The sequence below is a fragment of the Salvelinus sp. IW2-2015 genome, linkage group LG35 (assembly GCF_002910315.2).
Source record: "Salvelinus sp. IW2-2015 linkage group LG35, ASM291031v2, whole genome shotgun sequence".
NCBI lineage: Eukaryota > Metazoa > Chordata > Actinopteri > Salmoniformes > Salmonidae > Salvelinus > Salvelinus sp. IW2-2015.
In genome coordinates, this window is record NC_036874.1 from 13,948,542 (window position 1) to 13,966,732 (window position 18,191).

The 18,191-nt window shown below is 42.4% G+C and overlaps 1 protein-coding gene across 2 annotated transcripts in view; it reads left to right on the forward strand.

The window, feature by feature from the left end:
* Nucleotides 1–13,374, forward strand: part of LOC111958928 (akirin-1) — a 24,443-nt gene extending 11,069 nt beyond the window's left edge. Inside the window, exons 2-6 of one of the 2 annotated variants that reach the window (XM_023980303.2) lie at nucleotides 10,242–10,385; nucleotides 11,310–11,354; nucleotides 11,984–12,112; nucleotides 12,681–12,752; nucleotides 12,937–13,374. In XM_023980303.2, the coding sequence (XP_023836071.1) occupies nucleotides 10,242–10,385; nucleotides 11,310–11,354; nucleotides 11,984–12,112; nucleotides 12,681–12,752; nucleotides 12,937–12,947 (401 nt within the window). In that variant the 3' untranslated portion in view covers nucleotides 12,948–13,374. The remainder of the gene's footprint in view (nucleotides 1–10,241; nucleotides 10,386–11,309; nucleotides 11,355–11,983; nucleotides 12,113–12,680; nucleotides 12,753–12,936) is intronic. The other variant, XM_023980304.2, reaches the window with a different exon arrangement.
* The last annotated feature ends 4,817 nt before the right edge of the window (nucleotides 13,375–18,191 follow it).

Sequence of the window (18,191 nt, forward strand, 5' to 3'; positions counted from 1 at the left end):
GTTTACATTGAGGCGACTAGATTCACTAGTGGCAAAAACATCAAGTGACTTTGCATAGCCACATCGTTTCAACAGAAATACTCATAAATATAGATGATAATACACGTGGAATTATAGATATACCTCTCCTTAATGCAACCGCTGTGTCAGATTACAAAAAAAGTTTACGGAAAAAGAAACCCACGCTATAATCTGAGACGGCGCTCAAAAGTAAAACACCACAGCCGCAAAGATGGCGTCAACATAAACAAGAAAATATATGATAAATATTCCCTTACCTTTGATCTACATCAGAAAGCACACCAGGAATCCCAGGTCCACAAATGTTTGTTTTGTTCGAAAAAATCTGTTATTTATGTCCAAATACCTTCTTTTGTTAGCGCGTCTGGTTTACATATCCAAACGCTAATTCTGGTCAGCGTTATATCGGACAAAAACTTCAAAGTGATATTACCGGTCGAAGAAACATTTCAAACTAAGTACAGAATCAATCATTAGGATGTTTTTAACATATAGCTTCAATAAAGTTCCAACCGGAGTATTCTTTCTTGTCTTCGTGAGCAATGGAACGCAAGTGACTACCACGAGGAAAAAGCATGATCAGAAAATTGATGCTTGATGGACACCTGATTGATTCTGCTATCATTCTCTCCCACAACATCATAGAAGTCTCATTATAATTTCTATTGATGATTGACATCTAATGGAACCCCTATGCAGTGCACAATCATATTTCAAGGTGATTTCATTAGGGACTCTGAATACATACAAGCTCAGCTTTCTGACTTCCTGTTTTGATTTCAACTCAGGATTTTGCCTGCCAATATGAGTTCTGTTAATCTCACAGACATAATTCAAACAGTTTTAGAAACTTGAGTGTTTTCTATCCAATACTAATAATAATAATATGCAAATATTAGCAACTATGACTGAGGAGCAGGCCGTTTGATATGGGCACCTTTCATCCAAGCTACTCAATACTGCCCCTTCAGCCATAAGAAGTTAAATACAAAAGAGCGTTGTTTGGTAACTACTATTACTAGATAGGAAAACATTTCTGAAGAGCGCACTTAAATGGAAGATGTTCTAACCAAGAGGGGTTTTGCAACTGACTGGGCATTAGTTTGCTCTTGTTCCAATTGGTTCTATGTCACGAGACGGTACCAAACAGGTTAATCAAATAAAAAATAACAAATACTGGATTGTGGTTCTGTTACATAGAGAATGTCATCTGCATATAGAGGAATCTTATTTACAACGTCTTTAGTATTATAGCCTTGTTTTGTTGTGTGAGATCTGACCTCTTGAGCAGGGTTCAATGGCTATAGCAAAAAGCAGAGGCAACAGCGCACAACCTTGTCTTGTCCCTCTAAAGGTTAAATCAGGGCGACTGATTGGTTTGTTGATTATTCTTGCACATGGGGTTCCTATATAGAAGCTGGCTCCATTTATTTATTTTATTTTTATGAACGTGTCTCCAATATTACATTTCTGTAGAACCACAAATAGGACCACTCAACTTGGTCAAAGGCTTTGTCAGCGTTTAGATGTAACGACAAGGTCAACGTTGGGTAACCTGAGAATACATAATGTTGAAGAGGCACCTGAGATTGAAGAATGAGTTTCTGTCAGGGATAATGCCGGTCACCTGCACCACCTGTTCTACTCCAAGTCTCAGAGCGAGTGACGTTTGAAACGCTATTAGCGCGCACCCCGCTAACTATCTAGCCATTTCACATCGGTTACACMAGCCTAATCTCGGGAGTTGATAGGCTTGAATTCATAAACAGCAGAGCTGCTGGCAAAACGCACGAAAGTGCTGTTTGAATGAATGCTTACGAGCCTGCTGGTGCCCACCATTGCTCAGTCAGACTGCTCGATCAAATCATAGACTTAATTATAATATAATAACACACAGAAATATGAGCCTTAGGTCATTAATATGGTCGAATCCGGAAACTATCATATCGAAAACAAAACATTTATTCTTTCAGTGAAATACTGAATCGTTCCGTATTTTATCTAACGGGTGGCATCATCAGTCTAAATATTTCTGTTACATTGCACAACCTTCAATGTTATGTCATAATTACGTAAAATTCTGGCAAATGTTCGCAATGAGCCAGGCGGCCCAAACTGTTGCATAATCCCTGACTCTGCGTGCAATGAACGCAAGAGAAGTGACACAATTTCACCTGGTTAATATTGCCTGCTAACCTGGATTTCTTTTAGCTAAATATGCAGGTTTAAAAATATATACTTCTGTGTGATTTTAAGAAAGGCATTGATGTTTATGGTTAGGTACACGTTGGAGCAACGCCAGTCCTTTTTCGCGAATGCGCACTGCATCGATTATATGCAACGCAGGACACGCTAGATAAACTAGTAATATCATCAACCATGTGTAGTTATAACTAGTGATTGTTTTTTATAAGATAAGTTTAATGCTAGCTAGCAACTTAGCTTGGCTTCTTACTGCATTCGCGTAACAGGCGGGCTCCTCGTGAGGCAGGTGGTTAGAGCGTTGGACTAGTTAACCGTAAGAGTGAATCCCTGAGCTGACAAGATGAAAAAAAATCTGTCGTTCTGCCCCTGAACAAGGCAGTTAACCCACCGTTCCTAGGCTGTCATTGAAAATAAGAATGTGTTCTTAACTGACTTGCCTAGTTAAATAAAGGGATATAAAAATATAAAAAATTGGCGTCAAATTACAGATTTCCGTTTTTTATTTTGAAAACTTGAAATCGGCCCTAATTAATCGGCCATTCCGATTTAATCGGTCGACCTCTACACATGACCACCTCTCTGGTATCCATCCACTTTACAAACAGCAGGCCATCTTCACGAATCCATCGCATGGTACCCCGCTCAGCCCGCTTAGGCATGTCGTTCACCTTTGTTTTTGGAAAGCCCACTCTGTTGGTCCAAATGGTGCCACAAGCCCACACATTCTACTTCCTCAGCTCTGTAAACAGGGTAGGGCTTGTGTAGAAGTTGTCCACAAACAGTTTGTAGCCCTTCCCCAGCAGTTGAAAATTCAATATCTCCATAAAATCATAACTCAGTCCATTACCGGTAGCAAAACTGTTTTCCCCCTCATAAACAAAAGTAGAAGTGTAGGCACACACAGAATCAGCCAAAACAAACAGTTTGTAACCCCATTTGGTTGGATTGTTACGCATGTATTGTTTGAGGCTGATTCTGGCCTTAGAGGCTACCATCTTCTCATCGATGGACAGGTTCTGGGCAGGCTGAAAATAGGTCTTGCAGGCCTCAATGATGCTGGGGTAGAGGTTTGATTTTGCAGAGCCTATCAAACCTTGCTGTGCCTCTTCTTGTCATTTTTCCCATCAACTTCTGGGTCACTGATGTGAAGCGCCCGTGAGATAGTCAAACCTTTTAGAAGACATGACAGTGGTGGGGAAAGGCAGTTGATAGAGAGCTGACGTTTTCCAGTAGTCAGAGTTTTCAACTTCACCAGCCCCATGTAAATGACCAGTGAAAGAAAGCAGAAAAGGTCTGACATGGAAATGGGCTTCCATGCCTCTTTCTTTCCTGGCTGCTKCTTAGCACCATACTTATTGGTGTTCGCCACCAGGGAATCAACAACTGATGAGGTGAAAAACAGTTGAAAAAGTTGAAGGGGGCTGTACTTTGCGGTCATGTCTAGTTGAGGTCCTGGCTGCCTTTTTAGTCTAAAAACTGGTGGAAGTGGTTCCACATCATCTTACAACACAGAGTGCCAACGACCCTCTGGCCCTCTGTCTGCAGGTTTCTCTCCTCCCCACCTCCGCTTCTTTGTCACTGACTTCAAACCTCTAGATGGCAGGGTAGGTGTGGGGCCAGAGACAGCAGGGGTCCGGCTGGATGAACAAGCTTCAGAGGGGGATGGACACCTAGACATTGGTGGCGCATAATCAGAACCACTGCCACTGTGGGGGGAAAAATTGTTTCAGTAAGAATACTTTCACGTATGAGCCCTGTATCAACACGTAAAATAAACAGATGTATTATATAGAGTACAGGGAACATAATCACTATGGTGAAGTGCTGTTCCACTCCATGATTATTTATATATATATATATATATCAGACACACACACACACAATGTATAGCCAATGTGTACCGTACACATTTCATTATTGATATTGATTAGATATTGCAAATAAAATAAGGAAAAAAAATTATAATTCTCAAATGATTTAATATTTTATTAATTTCAAACAATGACATTAGCATGAGAATATTTTACCAGTCCAGCATGGCATCCTCTCCGTACAGAAACATGTCTTCCGCCTGGGAGTCAAAACTTGCCTCGCTGAAAGATTAATCTTCCTGAAGCAACTTGGTTTCGCTTTCTCTATCAATTTCTTCTATAATTTGGGTTACATCTGTATATCTAGACTTTGTTTTAGCTTTTCCTGATTTATTCGCCATAATTTAAATATATAAAATTGCTGAAAATGCTCTTCACTATGTACTGCTATGCGTAACTCGTGGCTCCATCAAGTAGGATTTGCAGTGGAGAATGAACCTCTTTTACGCCAGAGTTTACGACAAATGCTGGTCTTCGAACGTATAACCATTACATATTGCCGTTTACCTAAGCTCATTGGCTATCTTCCATGCTAGATTTCAAGATGATCAGTGGTCATTGGGCCAAAATACARTCAATCACCGATAGACCGCTCCTACCATTGGTGCGCAATGTGGTCATTGATTGGTGTCTTCAAATCGGTTTGTTTCGGTCAATACGTCCTGTCTTGCTAATTGCCTATAATTTCCACCTTTTGTCTATTCCATTTGCACAACAGCATGTGAAATTTATTGTCAATCAGTGTTGCTTCCTATGTGGACAGTTTGATTTCACAGAAGTGTGATTGACTTGGAGTTACATTGTGTTGTTTAGTGTTCCCTTTATTTTTTTGAGCAGTGTATATCCAAAATGTCAATTTTATTTGGCGCGTTTGATCCAGAAAAACACCGGTTCCAACTTGTGAAACGTGACATCAAAATATCTCAAGGTTACCTGTAAACTTTGCCAAAACATTTCAAACTACTTTTGTAATACAACTTTAGGTATTTTTTAACATAAATAATCGATAAAATTGAAGACGGGATGATCTGTGTTCAATACAGGATTAAAACAAACTGTAGCTAGCTTTCTGGTCACGTACCTCTAACAGGAAGGACACTTCAAGTGACCCTCGTTCAAGATGGCCGTACTTCTTCATTACACAAAGGAAAAAAAACTCAACCAATTTCTATAGACTGTCGACATCCAGTGGAAGCGGTAGGAACTGCAAGCAGGTGCCTTAGAAATCTGGATTCCCAATGAAAATCCATTGAAAAAAAGTGACCTCAAAAAAAATTAAAATTAAATCAATGGTTTGTCCTCGGGGTTTCGCCTGCTAAATAAGTTCTGTTATACTCACAGACATGATTCAAACAGTTTTAGAAACTTCAGTGTTTTCTATCCAAATCTACTAATAATATGCATATCTTATCTTCTGGGGATGAGTAGCTGGCAGTTTAATTTGGGCATGCTTTTCATCCAAAATTCCGAATGCTGCGCCCCTACCCTAGAGAAGTTAATGGTTACCTGATTCATTTAATCACTTAATTATAAACAGTTAATTATTCAACAAATAACAATTATCACATTAATACCAACGTCACGACACCGTCCAATAAGTTGACTCCCATTTCTGAGTATCAAGATTTGGAGTCGACTCCTAAGATTCAGTATTTTTGGAACGGAGGAGACTGATCTAGTTGCCGTACTTCTGCGAGCACACACACACACCTTTCCTAGCGAGGGACACAGTATAGGTAGGTCGACCACCAGGCAGGCGGACAGAACCTTGCACTAGGCCCATCTATTGGCAATCAAAAGCTGCATCTCGCAATGGAACTCTGTCTTGCATTTCTTCTCTTGCAATGGCTCGCAACTTCAGTAAAGTAGGGCCTATCATCAATGAATAGGCTAGAATATTCTAGAACACGTTCACATCCCTACTTGTGGTACGTGTGCTGTATTGTCATGACGGACTGCTGTCTTCAGTGGGTCACTGAGTTGGGGTATGTTGGATTTAAATATATGTGCAGAATTCTTAAGAATACTTTCCAGGTTCTTACCTTGTGCAATAACTGAAGCTGGTTTGTGTTTTGAAGAATACTGCAACCTGACCTACTTCTCTGTGCTAATGTTCAGCACAGCGTGAGCCTAGCTAGTCTAGTCTAGTACTCGTCGCCAGAATTTTCCTTCAATTCATTATACCCCAACTTCCCGGCAGTTAGTAAGCCCTGTGGCCAGTTCCCACCCATAGCCATGCTCTAGTAGCAACCAATGATGTCTCTATACTTTAACAGGGTCTTTGCTACATCAACTTGGCCTGACCCACAATACAGCCTGCTTCCTGGCGGCTTTGCAGTCCGTAAGTCCCCTCACTATACTTCAGCAATGGAGGGTGAAATGAGTCAGACTTTTTTTATTTATTTTTTCACCGTCAACCGTTGTCCCCCACGTCCAACTTATCTGGCCAATCTCTTTCCTTATACACTGTTTTTGTTTGTACTCCCTAATCCTTTTAGCTGAGGCTTTTCCCTCTCGCAGGAAGTCTCTGTGATTGATTGCTTTGGCCTGGCCGTGACAGGGTCATTGTTGCTAGGCAACACCCTAAGATTGGTATTCTGGTGGTTGGCAGTGCTGGCCTGGCTGGCAGTGACTGGCAGCAGGAGAGGGATTTCACTTGTCACTCAAAAGGTTACCCTGGAGCTCTGAGATCATTCAGYACAGACACCCAAGTCCAGATGTGCCCTGATTCGGAAAAGGATGTCTCTTGTCAACTTAATGCGTTTGATCAAATCAGGTGGAGAAATTAAGGAGGTCCAGTATGGCATCCCAGCCAAATAAATAGTGGCGRTACGCCATACTGGTAAAACATCGCCTATTACAATAATTAAAACAATGTCATAAAAACAAGGCTATTACACCATTATTTAACATTAGCCACCTGCATGTCAGAGGCATGAACAATGAGAAAATGTACTTTATTAAAATAGGTGGTATAGCCTACGCTCAAATTCAATGTGGTTCGATGAGAACAGTGACATTTTGCCACGGCAGAGATGAATGGCTTACGCTCGGACAGCAGTGGATGCATGAATTCTGGCCTAATGACAATCGACAAAATGTCATTACACTCTGTGTTTTGCCTAACATGTCTATTTCCATTCACCACTGTTTGGATGTTGGAAATATGTTGCAAGTAGATGAATGTGTGTGTGTGGGTAGCCTAGTAAAGGAGCCCTTTTTGAAGTGGTTTGTTTGACAATCAGATGAAAATATCACAACATGTTGTTTATGCTACAATAACAGGTCATACATCTCAAAAGCTAAATGATGAATCTTTACATCGAGGCCCACAGAGATCGGTTAGTTACATAGAATCCCAATATTAATTCAATGATTTTAATTTTGTGCACTAAAAGGAAGTCCCGTACGGGGAGGAACTGAAATATACTTTCACCCATGTATCAAATGGAGTGTCTCAATGTAGCCTACAGGAATGGAGATTGAGATTCCGGTGACTTTTGCTGTCATGGCACCGACATAAAGAATCAAACCTTTTGACTACTTAATGTTAGGGAGTGACTTATGACTTGGGCTTAAGCCTCATTGTAGGTAAGCTATTTAGATAAACAATGCGACGCTCATTGCACCAATCTGTTTGGGGTAGCATTGGCAGACAATCTGACAGTGGCCTTTCAACTAGTCCGTTCATGCAGCATCGTGAAACATTTTGAGTCACGCCTCAACTGAACTTTTCAAGGGGGAAGTCATCCAGGTCTAGTCTAGCCCCCTTCATATACTCCTGTCTCTGGGATAAGTACAGCTTTTAAGTTATGAAAGTTTAGCAATGGCTAAATAAACAAAGCCTGTCAGATTAGAGCTGCATTAACACAGGAAGGCTTCAGCTCATCAACCCCTCTGCTGCTTTTATCATGTACTCTGCTAATTTGAAGCTTCTAGCTTGATAATACAGAGCTAGCCATGTGACTGGCAATCTCACTCTCAAAATGACATCTGAAAATGGCTAGTTTTCAATGAATCTTGCCTTGATTCAGTTCTCTTGTTGCCTCTACAGAGTGCATTGGACACATTCGATATGTCCCTCCCCACTGACTACTGCTTATGATGCATTTTGAGGAGGTGAGGAAAAATGAATTGAGAACGTGCCCATCTAGGCTGGCTTCCCCCGCAGAACAGCTCATGGAGACATGCGTGTTTTTTTATTTTATTTAACCTTTATTTAACTTGGCAAGTCAGTTAAGAACAAATTCCTATTTACAAAACCCACTGTTCCTAGGCAGTCTAACTGCCTTGTTCAGGGGCAGAACAACATCTTGTCAGCTCGGGGATTTGATCTAGCAACCTTTCGGTTACTGGCCCAACGCTCTAACCAATATGTTACCTGCCGCCCCCACACCTCATGTTTGCTCTTACCTTGATATGGCTGTTGCTTTCTCAACCCAAGATAAACGAGGCAGGCCTCCCTAGAGTGGTGCACACAGGCCCTTTGCCCTTTGAGGCAGAATAAGGATAAGTCCTCCTTTCACACTCTGGCTATCAACACTTTTCCCCAATATATATTTTTTTACTTTACACCCAATCTGTGAAATTTCAGTTTAGTACCAGGTTGATGGGTTTACTTGTCTTTGTATGTTTGCTAATGCTTTTATTGAACATGCCTAGTCAAAAACCTTGCAAGTAAGGTGCCAGATCTTAGTGAATCTGATTTCGAAAAGGTTTCCAGTGGGATATGGACTCCTTGCCAAGAAAAGTCTTCACCAATTAGGGGCTAGCTACTTCCCTCCAGGGTTGTTTGCTGAATATTGGAATTGGCCCTGAACTGAAGTCAAAAGGCTTTAGGTGCTCTCCCACTGCTTAGGCTAAGAAGAATGGGTACCACCACTGCCTGAGCACATGTAGGGCCTAGCTCTGCCCACAGATCTCTAGGCTCGTCCCAAGGCTTAGCGGTGTTGCCAAAAACCGGATGCATCCGGTTTTCAAAGCGAATGCTAATTCAACCTAGCTTCCTTTTCCGTTGAGAACCGGATGTGGGAACTCCGCTCTGGTGTTTTGTCTTTTACGCCTGCTACGTTAGATTACCTCACCCCAAATAGCACCCTAATCCCTTTTTAAAGCCTAGTGCCCTACCTTTGACCAGGGCTCTACATGGAGAATAGGGTGCCATTAGGGATGCAGCCTGGCTGAAGCCCAGCTCTGCAGTGATCAAAGACCTTGGAGGATGAAACCCAACCCAGTTTCTCTGGGAAGGAGGCTGTAGCATGTCAGACCGGTGCCCTGTTTCACACTCCTTCCTGCCCTCTGCATTGCAGTCAGATGTCACCCAGATCTATCTAAATAAATCACTCTGCTATTCAGGTAGTTTTCTTGCTGTGTTATTGCCAGACATGCTGGTACAAGACAACCAATCTACCATTTTTGTCTTGTCTGTGAGAGGCCAACTAAGCCATGAAGACCTGTTAAGCCTGACTGTCTCCTAGTCAGCTATGGATGAATCACAATTCCTGAAAGATTTGAAGGAAGAAGTGAAACAAACTCCTTCGCCCCTTCTCACCATTCACGGGATCTCAGAAGGGGTGGTTTCTTTTTGAGGAAGTGTATGTGTGTGCACGCAAGTGTGCTGTGGGGGGTTGACACAGCTGGTGCGTGTTTGTCGCTGACGTTAGTCTCGCCCAGCTTTTAAAGCGCTCCTTCATGTTAGTGTGTATTTTTATTTTTATTTTTTATTTTTTTGAAAACCACATCAGCTGAACACTGCAGCTCACAGGTTGTGTGCATAGCTGTGGGCCTTCATTGAGGCTTGAGGAAAATATTCTATCATTGAACACTACACCTACTAGGCTTATAGCATGACTAGCTTGTAGTGATCAACAACATGCAATTTTGGAACACATTCAGCTTCTGAAAATGCCTATGTTCTTAGCTATCTGACATGGCTGGTTTGCGATGATCAGAGACCATCTAAAAAGAAACCGGTCACCTTTTTATGTTTGGGTATTCAAGGCAGGCTGTGGCTATTTGTCTTCTAAAATCAACTAGACGGGTACYATCTTCATATTGGTGCTCTAGGCTTTATTTGTCCTCTGAGTGCTGGTTGTTCCTGGCCCTGTTTATGACCGTGTCCCCTGTGTTCTGTCCCCTCTACAGAGCAGATCTTCCAGAACATCCGTCAGGAGTACAGCCGCTACCAGCGGCGACGGCAGCTGGAGGGGGCCTTCAACCAGAGTGAGGTTGCCTGTAGCTCCACCGATGCCCCCAGTTCCTCCCTCACTGCCCCCAGCTCCCCGCCAGGTGAGACCATGCGAGAGAGGGACACACACACACAGGGGGGCAACACGGGAGTCCCCTGCCAAACCCCATCACCACTGGTGGTGTTCAGTGTGAGCACGCAGCGGTAATACAAACCCCAAACATTTCAGCCACAGACGTTACATAATGATGCTTGGAGTCGGTATACGTTTTTATAGATCCCATTGGCTCAAGTATAGCTAGTCAGTGCCCTCTTCTTTTTGATGTCTCAACACATAGACAATTACTTTACTTTAACTAGGTAAGTCGGTTAAGAACAAATTCTTATTTACGGTGACTGCCTACCCCGGGCAAACCCTCCCCTAACTTGAACGACGCTGGGCCAATTGTGCGCCGCTCTATGGGACTTCCGATCATGGCCAGTTGTGATAGAGCCCGGGATCGAACCAGGATCTCTAGTGACTCCTCCTTAGATCGCTGCGTCACTCGGGAGACCATTGACTTGAATGCGAATATCTGCCACTCCGTTCTAGTAATTATAGTTTTCTCTCCTAGTTCGGAGACTATTGCCTGGAATTTAGCTTTAGAAAGCTTTGGTCAGAAATTCAGAATGGGTCATAGTACACTTAAAAGCCCAGGGTATGAATCATTCAGCATTCCCCTGGATCCAGCTCCAAGGTCAGGAGACTTTGGCAACGGGGCCTCGTTAGTGCCATGTGACCCTCTAGGCTACTGGTTCCCAACCTTTTATGAACCGTGGCACACGATGGAATATTAAATTCTGCGGCACACCTAAAATGTCCATATTCATTTAGTGGTAATGACCTCCCATCTGATTCATTCTGCAAACCATCTATTTTCTGTGACAAATGTTTTTTTTAATAGATTAAATAGGGTGTATTTTAAATATTTTCATAGTTTTGATAGTTCCTTACTCATGATGGTTAAGTTGTTTGTACCCCTTAGGAGCGTCCCAAGAATCTTCGCAAGAAATAAGGAAATTAAGCTCTGGTATGTTTTTTTTTACTATAATGTTTTTTTTGGGGTACAGTCAAGATGTTTTCTACATTGTGAAGGTGCAACCACAGACACAAAGTCATGTTCAGTTTGTTTCTATAGCAGAGGCTCTGGTATAGCTAACCCAGAGCCATGTATATAAAAAAAAAAGGCCTAATCAGACTTGCCTGAGCTAATGGTTTTCACAGACTACGTAAAATGATACAAATTCCTTTGCTCGTGACGCGTGCCCCTCAAGTGATACAAATGTAACAGCCTGAGCGCACTAGACTTAAAACAAGATACAGATGCAACTATGTGCCATTTTCATGTTTGAGACCAGCCACCCGGAAAGCTGAAACTGGGGAGTATTTCTGTCAAATAAAGCCCTCTTGTGGGTAGAAACTCAATTTGATTGGCAGGTCCTGGCTCCCCAGTGGGTGGGCCTATGCCCACCCATGGCTAAACACCTGAGTTCAAGGCACGCAGCACACTGGTTGGGAACCACTGCTCTAGGCTGCTGCTGAGTCGAAGGCGACAAACGGCAAGCAAGAAATTGTTGCGCAGACATCTATTCCTAGAGAGGACATTGTGAACTCTGACCTGGGCAATGTCAGCCTATTTAAAATCTCACTGTGTCCCAGGTGCCTCGAGGAAGGACCAGCCGTCGTTCACACTGAGGCAGGTGAGCTACCTGTGTGAGCGCTTGCTCAAAGACCACGAGGAGAAGATCCGGGAGGAGTATGAACAGATCCTCAACACAAAACTTGCAGGTACAGATAGCACATTGCATATCACCATCCTTAAACCTCAGTCAAAAGGGCTTTTCACATTACTGAGCCAAACAAGCTGAGCTGGCATGGTTACGCATCAACTGTAGATGCTGGAACCATGCTAAAAATGTCAGCTAGCACAGTGGTTCGGGTCAGCACGATAGTGTGAAAATGGCTTTAGTTTGTTCCTTCTGTCTTACGAAAAATCTTAAATGTTATGGCACCCTGTGTGCAATAGGAGAGGCCTATTTGCTGCTCCCCCAGAACACATTTAATGCCTTTTATCTAATGTCCTGCTGATTTTGTTTTTGTTTAATTAAGGGCTGCTCTTGGCAGATATGGATTTATAGACTAGACACTACTAGCCAAGACTGCTAATGTTTATAGAATATAAATTTGCTCTGACTGGAATGATCAACCGTTTAGTGAAGAAAGAAGCACCAAATATATATTTTTTTGCATCACATGTAGAAAGGACACCAGTATGTGTTGATACATATCTGGTACTTGAATCTGCACCTTCACAATTTTGTACTAATCCAACAGCCATTTTGATCCTCTGTTACAGAACAATACGAATCTTTTGTGAAATTCACACAAGACCAGATCATGCGAAGATACGGCGCAAGGCCTGCTAGTTGTAAGTATCAGAGTTTCAGTCTTCACTTTCTACCCGTACACAATTTTGCTTCTGAAGAGTAAACAAAGCAATCCCTACAGCCACATAAAATAGATTTCTCTGTTCAGAGTTCTAATGCATTATCTTGTCATCTCATTTCTGTCTTCATGCTGTTTTCATCCATTATTCAATCCCTCTGTTTCAGATGTCTCTTGAATTCCCCATCGATGAGGTACCAGCTCTTCTCACAAGATGGCTGCTCTTCTACTGCCCTTTCCTCCAATAGATTTGTGCTTTTTATTTCCTTTTTTCATGCTTTTTCGGTGCCATGGTTTATCCATTTGTTTTGTTTTTTGTCAAACTGTCTGCTGGCCAAAACGCTAATGAACCGGAAGAAAATGTAATGATTCAAGATATGCTATTGCTCTGGATTTTTGACTAAAGCAGATCTGTCGTTCTCCTCCCCAGTGCTGTAGTGGCTTTTCTGATCCTTCTGTATTATAACCTGCCAGCACTGCCCCCTCTGCAGAAGCTGTATTACTAAATCCCCCTGGCCTCTCATCCACCCAGTTTCTCTTTATTTTCCAACTCTTTATCTGAGGATGTGGAATTCTTTTGAAAATAAAATTTCTGTGATTTAAAATGGTTTCCCTCAATTACTTTTTTGTTATGCATTGTTGAACAAACTGTTTGTCTTTTTAAAATTATAAATGACAAAGTTAGTCTTTTGTCAAAGGAAGGTTTATTTGTGCAGTGCATGTGCTTTAAGATTGCATAATCAATTGAAGACCATTACAGTGCATTCGGAAAGATTTCAGACCCCTTCACTTTTTCCACATTTTGTTACGACACAGCCTTATTCTAAAATTGGTTAAATACATCTTTCTTTTTACACATTTATTAAAGATAAACAGACCTTATTCATATAAGTATTCAGACCTTTTGCAAGAGACTTGATATTGAGCTCAGGTGCATCCTGTTTCCATTGTGGATTTGAAGTTGTAGAAACATGATTTGGAAATGCGCACACACCTGTCTATATAAGGTCCCACAGTTGACAGTGCATGTCAGAGCAAAAACCAAGCCATGTGGTCGAAGGAATTGTCCGTAGAGCTCCGAAACAGGATTGTGTCGAGGCACGTATCTTTCAGAAGGACCACCATATCTGCAGCACTCCACCAATCAGGCCTTTATGGTAGTGGCCAGAAGGAAACCACTCAAAAGGCACATGACAGCCCGCTTGGAGTTTGCCAAAAGGCACCTGAAGGACTCAGACCATGAGAAACAAGATTCTCTGGTCTGATGAAACCAAAATTGAACTCTGGTCTGAATGCCAAGCGTCACGTCTGGAGGAAACCAGGCAGTACCAAAACCATTCTACGGTGAAGCGTGGTGGCAGCAGCATGCTGTGGGGATGTTTTTAAGCGGCAGGGACTAGGAGACTAGTCAGGATTGAGGGAAAGATGAACGGAGTAAAGTACAGACATGGCCAAAAGTTTTGAGAATGACACAAATATTAATTTTCAAAGTTGCTGCCTTAGTGTCTTTAGATATTTTTGTCAGATGTTACTATGGAATACTGAAGTATAATTACAAGCATTTCATAAGTGTCAGAGGCTTTTATTGAAAATTACATGAAGTTGATGCAGAGTCAATATTTGCAGTGATGACCCTTTTTCAAGATCTCTGCAATCCGCCCTGGCATGCTGTCAATTAACTTCTGGGCCACATCCTGACTGATGGCATCCCATTCTTGAATAATCAATGCTTGAAGTTTGTCAGAATTTGTGGGTTTTTGTTTGTCCACCTGCCTCTTGAGGATTGACCACAAGTTCTCAATGGGATTAAGGTCTGGGGAGTTTCCTGGCCATGGACCCAAAATATTGATATTTTGTTCTCCGAGCCACTTAGTTATCACTTTTGCCTTATGGCAAGGTGCTCCATCATGCTGGAAAAGGCATTGTTCGTCACCAAACTGTTCCTGGATGGTTGGGAGAAGCCCCCCCCACACACACACACCCCCATCTCACTGGTGGGGAGCTGGGGCGGTGAGGGAGGAACTGGGGGCATCGGTGAGCTCACAGGCCAACTCCTCTGGTTGAAGGCCCCCTCACCAGCTGCCGTCGCGCTGGTAGCCGGCTGTAACTCTGAGGATGTTCTGGAAGATCTGCTCTGTGAGGGGACAGAAACACAGGGGACACGGTCATAACAGGGCAGGAAACCAGCACTCAGAGGACAAATAAGCCTAGAGCACATATGAAGATACGTACCACCGTCTAGTTGATTTTAGAAGACCAATAGCCAAGCCTGCCTTGGCATACCCACAACTAAAAAGGTGACGCGGTTTCTTTTAGATGGTTCTCTGTCATGCAAACAGCATTGTCAGTAAGCTAAGAACATGCCGATTTTCAGAAGCTGAATGTGTTCAAAATTGCATGTTGTTGATACTACAGTAGTCATGGCTATAAAGCCTAGTAGGTGGTAGTGTTCAATGATAGAATATTTCTCTCAAGCCTCATGAAGGCACAGCTATGCACACAACCTGTGAAGCTGCAGTGTTCAGCTGATGTGGTTTTCAAAAAAAATAAAAAATAAAAATAAATCCACTAACATGAAGGAGCGTTTTAAAGCTGGGCGAGACTAAGTCAGCGACAACACGCACCAAGCTGTGTAAACCCCCACATGCACACTTGCGTGCCAAAACACATACAATTCCTCAAAAGAAACCACCCGTTTCTGAGATCCCGTGAATAGGTGAGAAGGGGGAAGGAGTTTGTTTCAGCTTTCTCCTTCAAATCTTTCAGGAATTGTGATTCATCCATAGCTGACTAGGAACAGTCCAGGCTTAAAGGTTCTTCATGGCTTCTGGTTGGCCTCTCACAGACAAAGACAAAATGGTAGATTGGTTTGTCTCTTACACATGTTTCTGGCCATACACAAAAGAAAATACTGAATAGCAGAGTGATTTATTATCGATGGATTGGGTGACATTGACTGCAATGAGAGGGCAAGAGGAGTGTGAAACAGGGCACGGTCTGACATGCTACAGCCTCCTCCAGAGAAACTTGGGTTGGTTTTCATCTCCAAGGTCTTTGATCACTGCAGAGCTGGGCTTCAGACAGGCTGGCATCCCTAATGGCAGCTATTTCCTGTGTAGAGCTGGTCACTAAGGTAAGGGCAACTAGGTTTAAAAGGGATTAGGGGGGTGCTAATTTGGGGTGAGGTATAACGTTAGCAGGCGTAAAAGACAAAACACCAGAGCGGAGTTCCCACATCCGGTTTCACGGAAAGGAGCTAGGTTTGAATTAAGCATTCGCTTTGGAAACGGATGCATCCGTTTTTGGCACACGACGCTCCAAGCCTTGGGACGAGGCCTAGAGATCTGTGGGCATGAGCTAGGCTACATGTGCGCTCCGGCCAGTGGTTGGTAGCCCATTCTTTTAGCCTAAGCAGTGGGGAGCACCTAAAGCTTTTGACTTCAGTTCAGGGCAATTCCAATTTCAGCAACACCTGGAGGGAAGTAGCTTAGCCGGCCTAATTGGTGAAGACTTTTCTTGGCAAGGAGTCCATATCCGACTGGAACACGCTTTTCGAAATCAGATTCCTAAATCTGGAACCTTACTTGCAAGGTTTTTTGACTCAGGCAGTTCAATAAAAGCATTAAGCAAACATAGCAAAGACAAGTAAACCCCACTAACTGGTAACTAAACTGAAATTTCCAGATTGGGTTAAGTAAAAAAAATATATATTGGGGAAAGTGGTTGATCGCAGCAGAGTGTTGAAAAGGAGGACTTATCCTTATTCCTGCTCAAAGGGCAAAGGGCCTGTGTGACCAATCTAGGGAGGCTGCCTCGTTTATCTGATGGGTTGAGAAAGCAACAGCCATATAAGGTAAGAGCAAACATGAGGTGTGGGGGCGGCAGTACACATATTGGTTAGAGCGTTGTGGCCAGTAACCGAAAGGTTGCTAGATAAATCCCGAGCTGACAAGAATGTTGTTCTGCCCATGAAAGAAGGCAGTTAGCTGCTGGAAACAGTGGGTTTTGTAAATAGGAATTTTGTTCTTAACTGACTTGCCAAGTTAACATAAAGGTAAATAAATAAAAAACACGCATGTCTCCATGAGTGTTCTGCGGGGGAAGACAGCCTAGATGGGCACGTTCTCCAATTCATTTTTCCTCACTCCTCACCAATGCATCATAGCATTAGTCAGTGGGGAGGGTACATATCGATGTGTCCAATGCACTCTGTAGAGGCAAAGAGAATGAATCAAAGGCAAGATTCATTGAAAACTAGCACATTTTCAGATGTCAATTTTGAGAAGTTTGAGTTGCAGTACAGGCTAGCTTGTATTATCAAGCTAGAAGCTTTCAAATTAGCAGAGTACAATGATAAAAGCAGCAGAGGGGTTGCTGAGCTGAAAGCATTCTGTGGTTAATGCAGCTTAATCTGACAGGCTTTGTTTATTTGCCATTCTAAACTTTCATAATTAAAAGCTGTAACTTATCCCAGAGACAGGAGTATATGAAGGGGTAGACTAGACCTGGATGACTTTCCCCCTTGAAAAAGTTAGTTGAGGCGTGACTCAAAATGTTTCACGATGCTGACTGAAGGACTAGTTGAAAGGCACTGTCAGATTGTCTGCCAATGCTACCCCCAAACAGATTGGTGCAATGAGCGTCGCATTGTTTCTAAATAGCTTACCTTACACCAGAAATGGAATTAAGCCCAAAGTCAATAAGTACACTCCCTAAACATTAAGTAGTCAAAGGTTTGATTCTTTATGTCCGGTGCCATGACAGCAAAAAGTCACCGGCATTCAATCTCCACTTCTGTATGGCTACATTGAGACACCATTTGATACATGGGTGAAAGTATATTTCAGTTCCTCCCCGTAGGGACTTCTTTTAGTGCAGAAAATTAAAAATCTTGAATTAATATTGGGAATTCTATGTAACTAACCGATTCTGTGGGCCTCGATGTAAGATTCATCATTTCGCTTTTTGGAGATGTATGACTGTTATTGTAGATAAACAACATGGTTGTGAATATTTCATCTGATTGGTCAAACAACACACTTTCAAAAAGGGCTCCTTTACTAGGCTAGCCCACACAACACAATTCATCTACTTGCAACATATTTTCCAACATCCAAGAGTGGTGATGGAAAATAGACATGTTGAGGCAAAACATTCAGAAGTGTAATGAACATTTTGTCGATTGTCATTAGCCCAGAATTTCATGCATCCACTGCTGTCCGAGCGTAAGCATTCATCTCTGCCGTGGCAAAATGTCACTGTTTCTCATCGACGCAATTGAATTTGAGCGTAGGCTATACCACATTTTATCAATAGTCATTTTTCCATTGTTCCATGCCGTCGACATGCGGTGGCTAATGTTAACTAATGTGTAATAGCCTTGTTTTTATGAATTGTTTTAATTATTGTAATAGGCGATGTT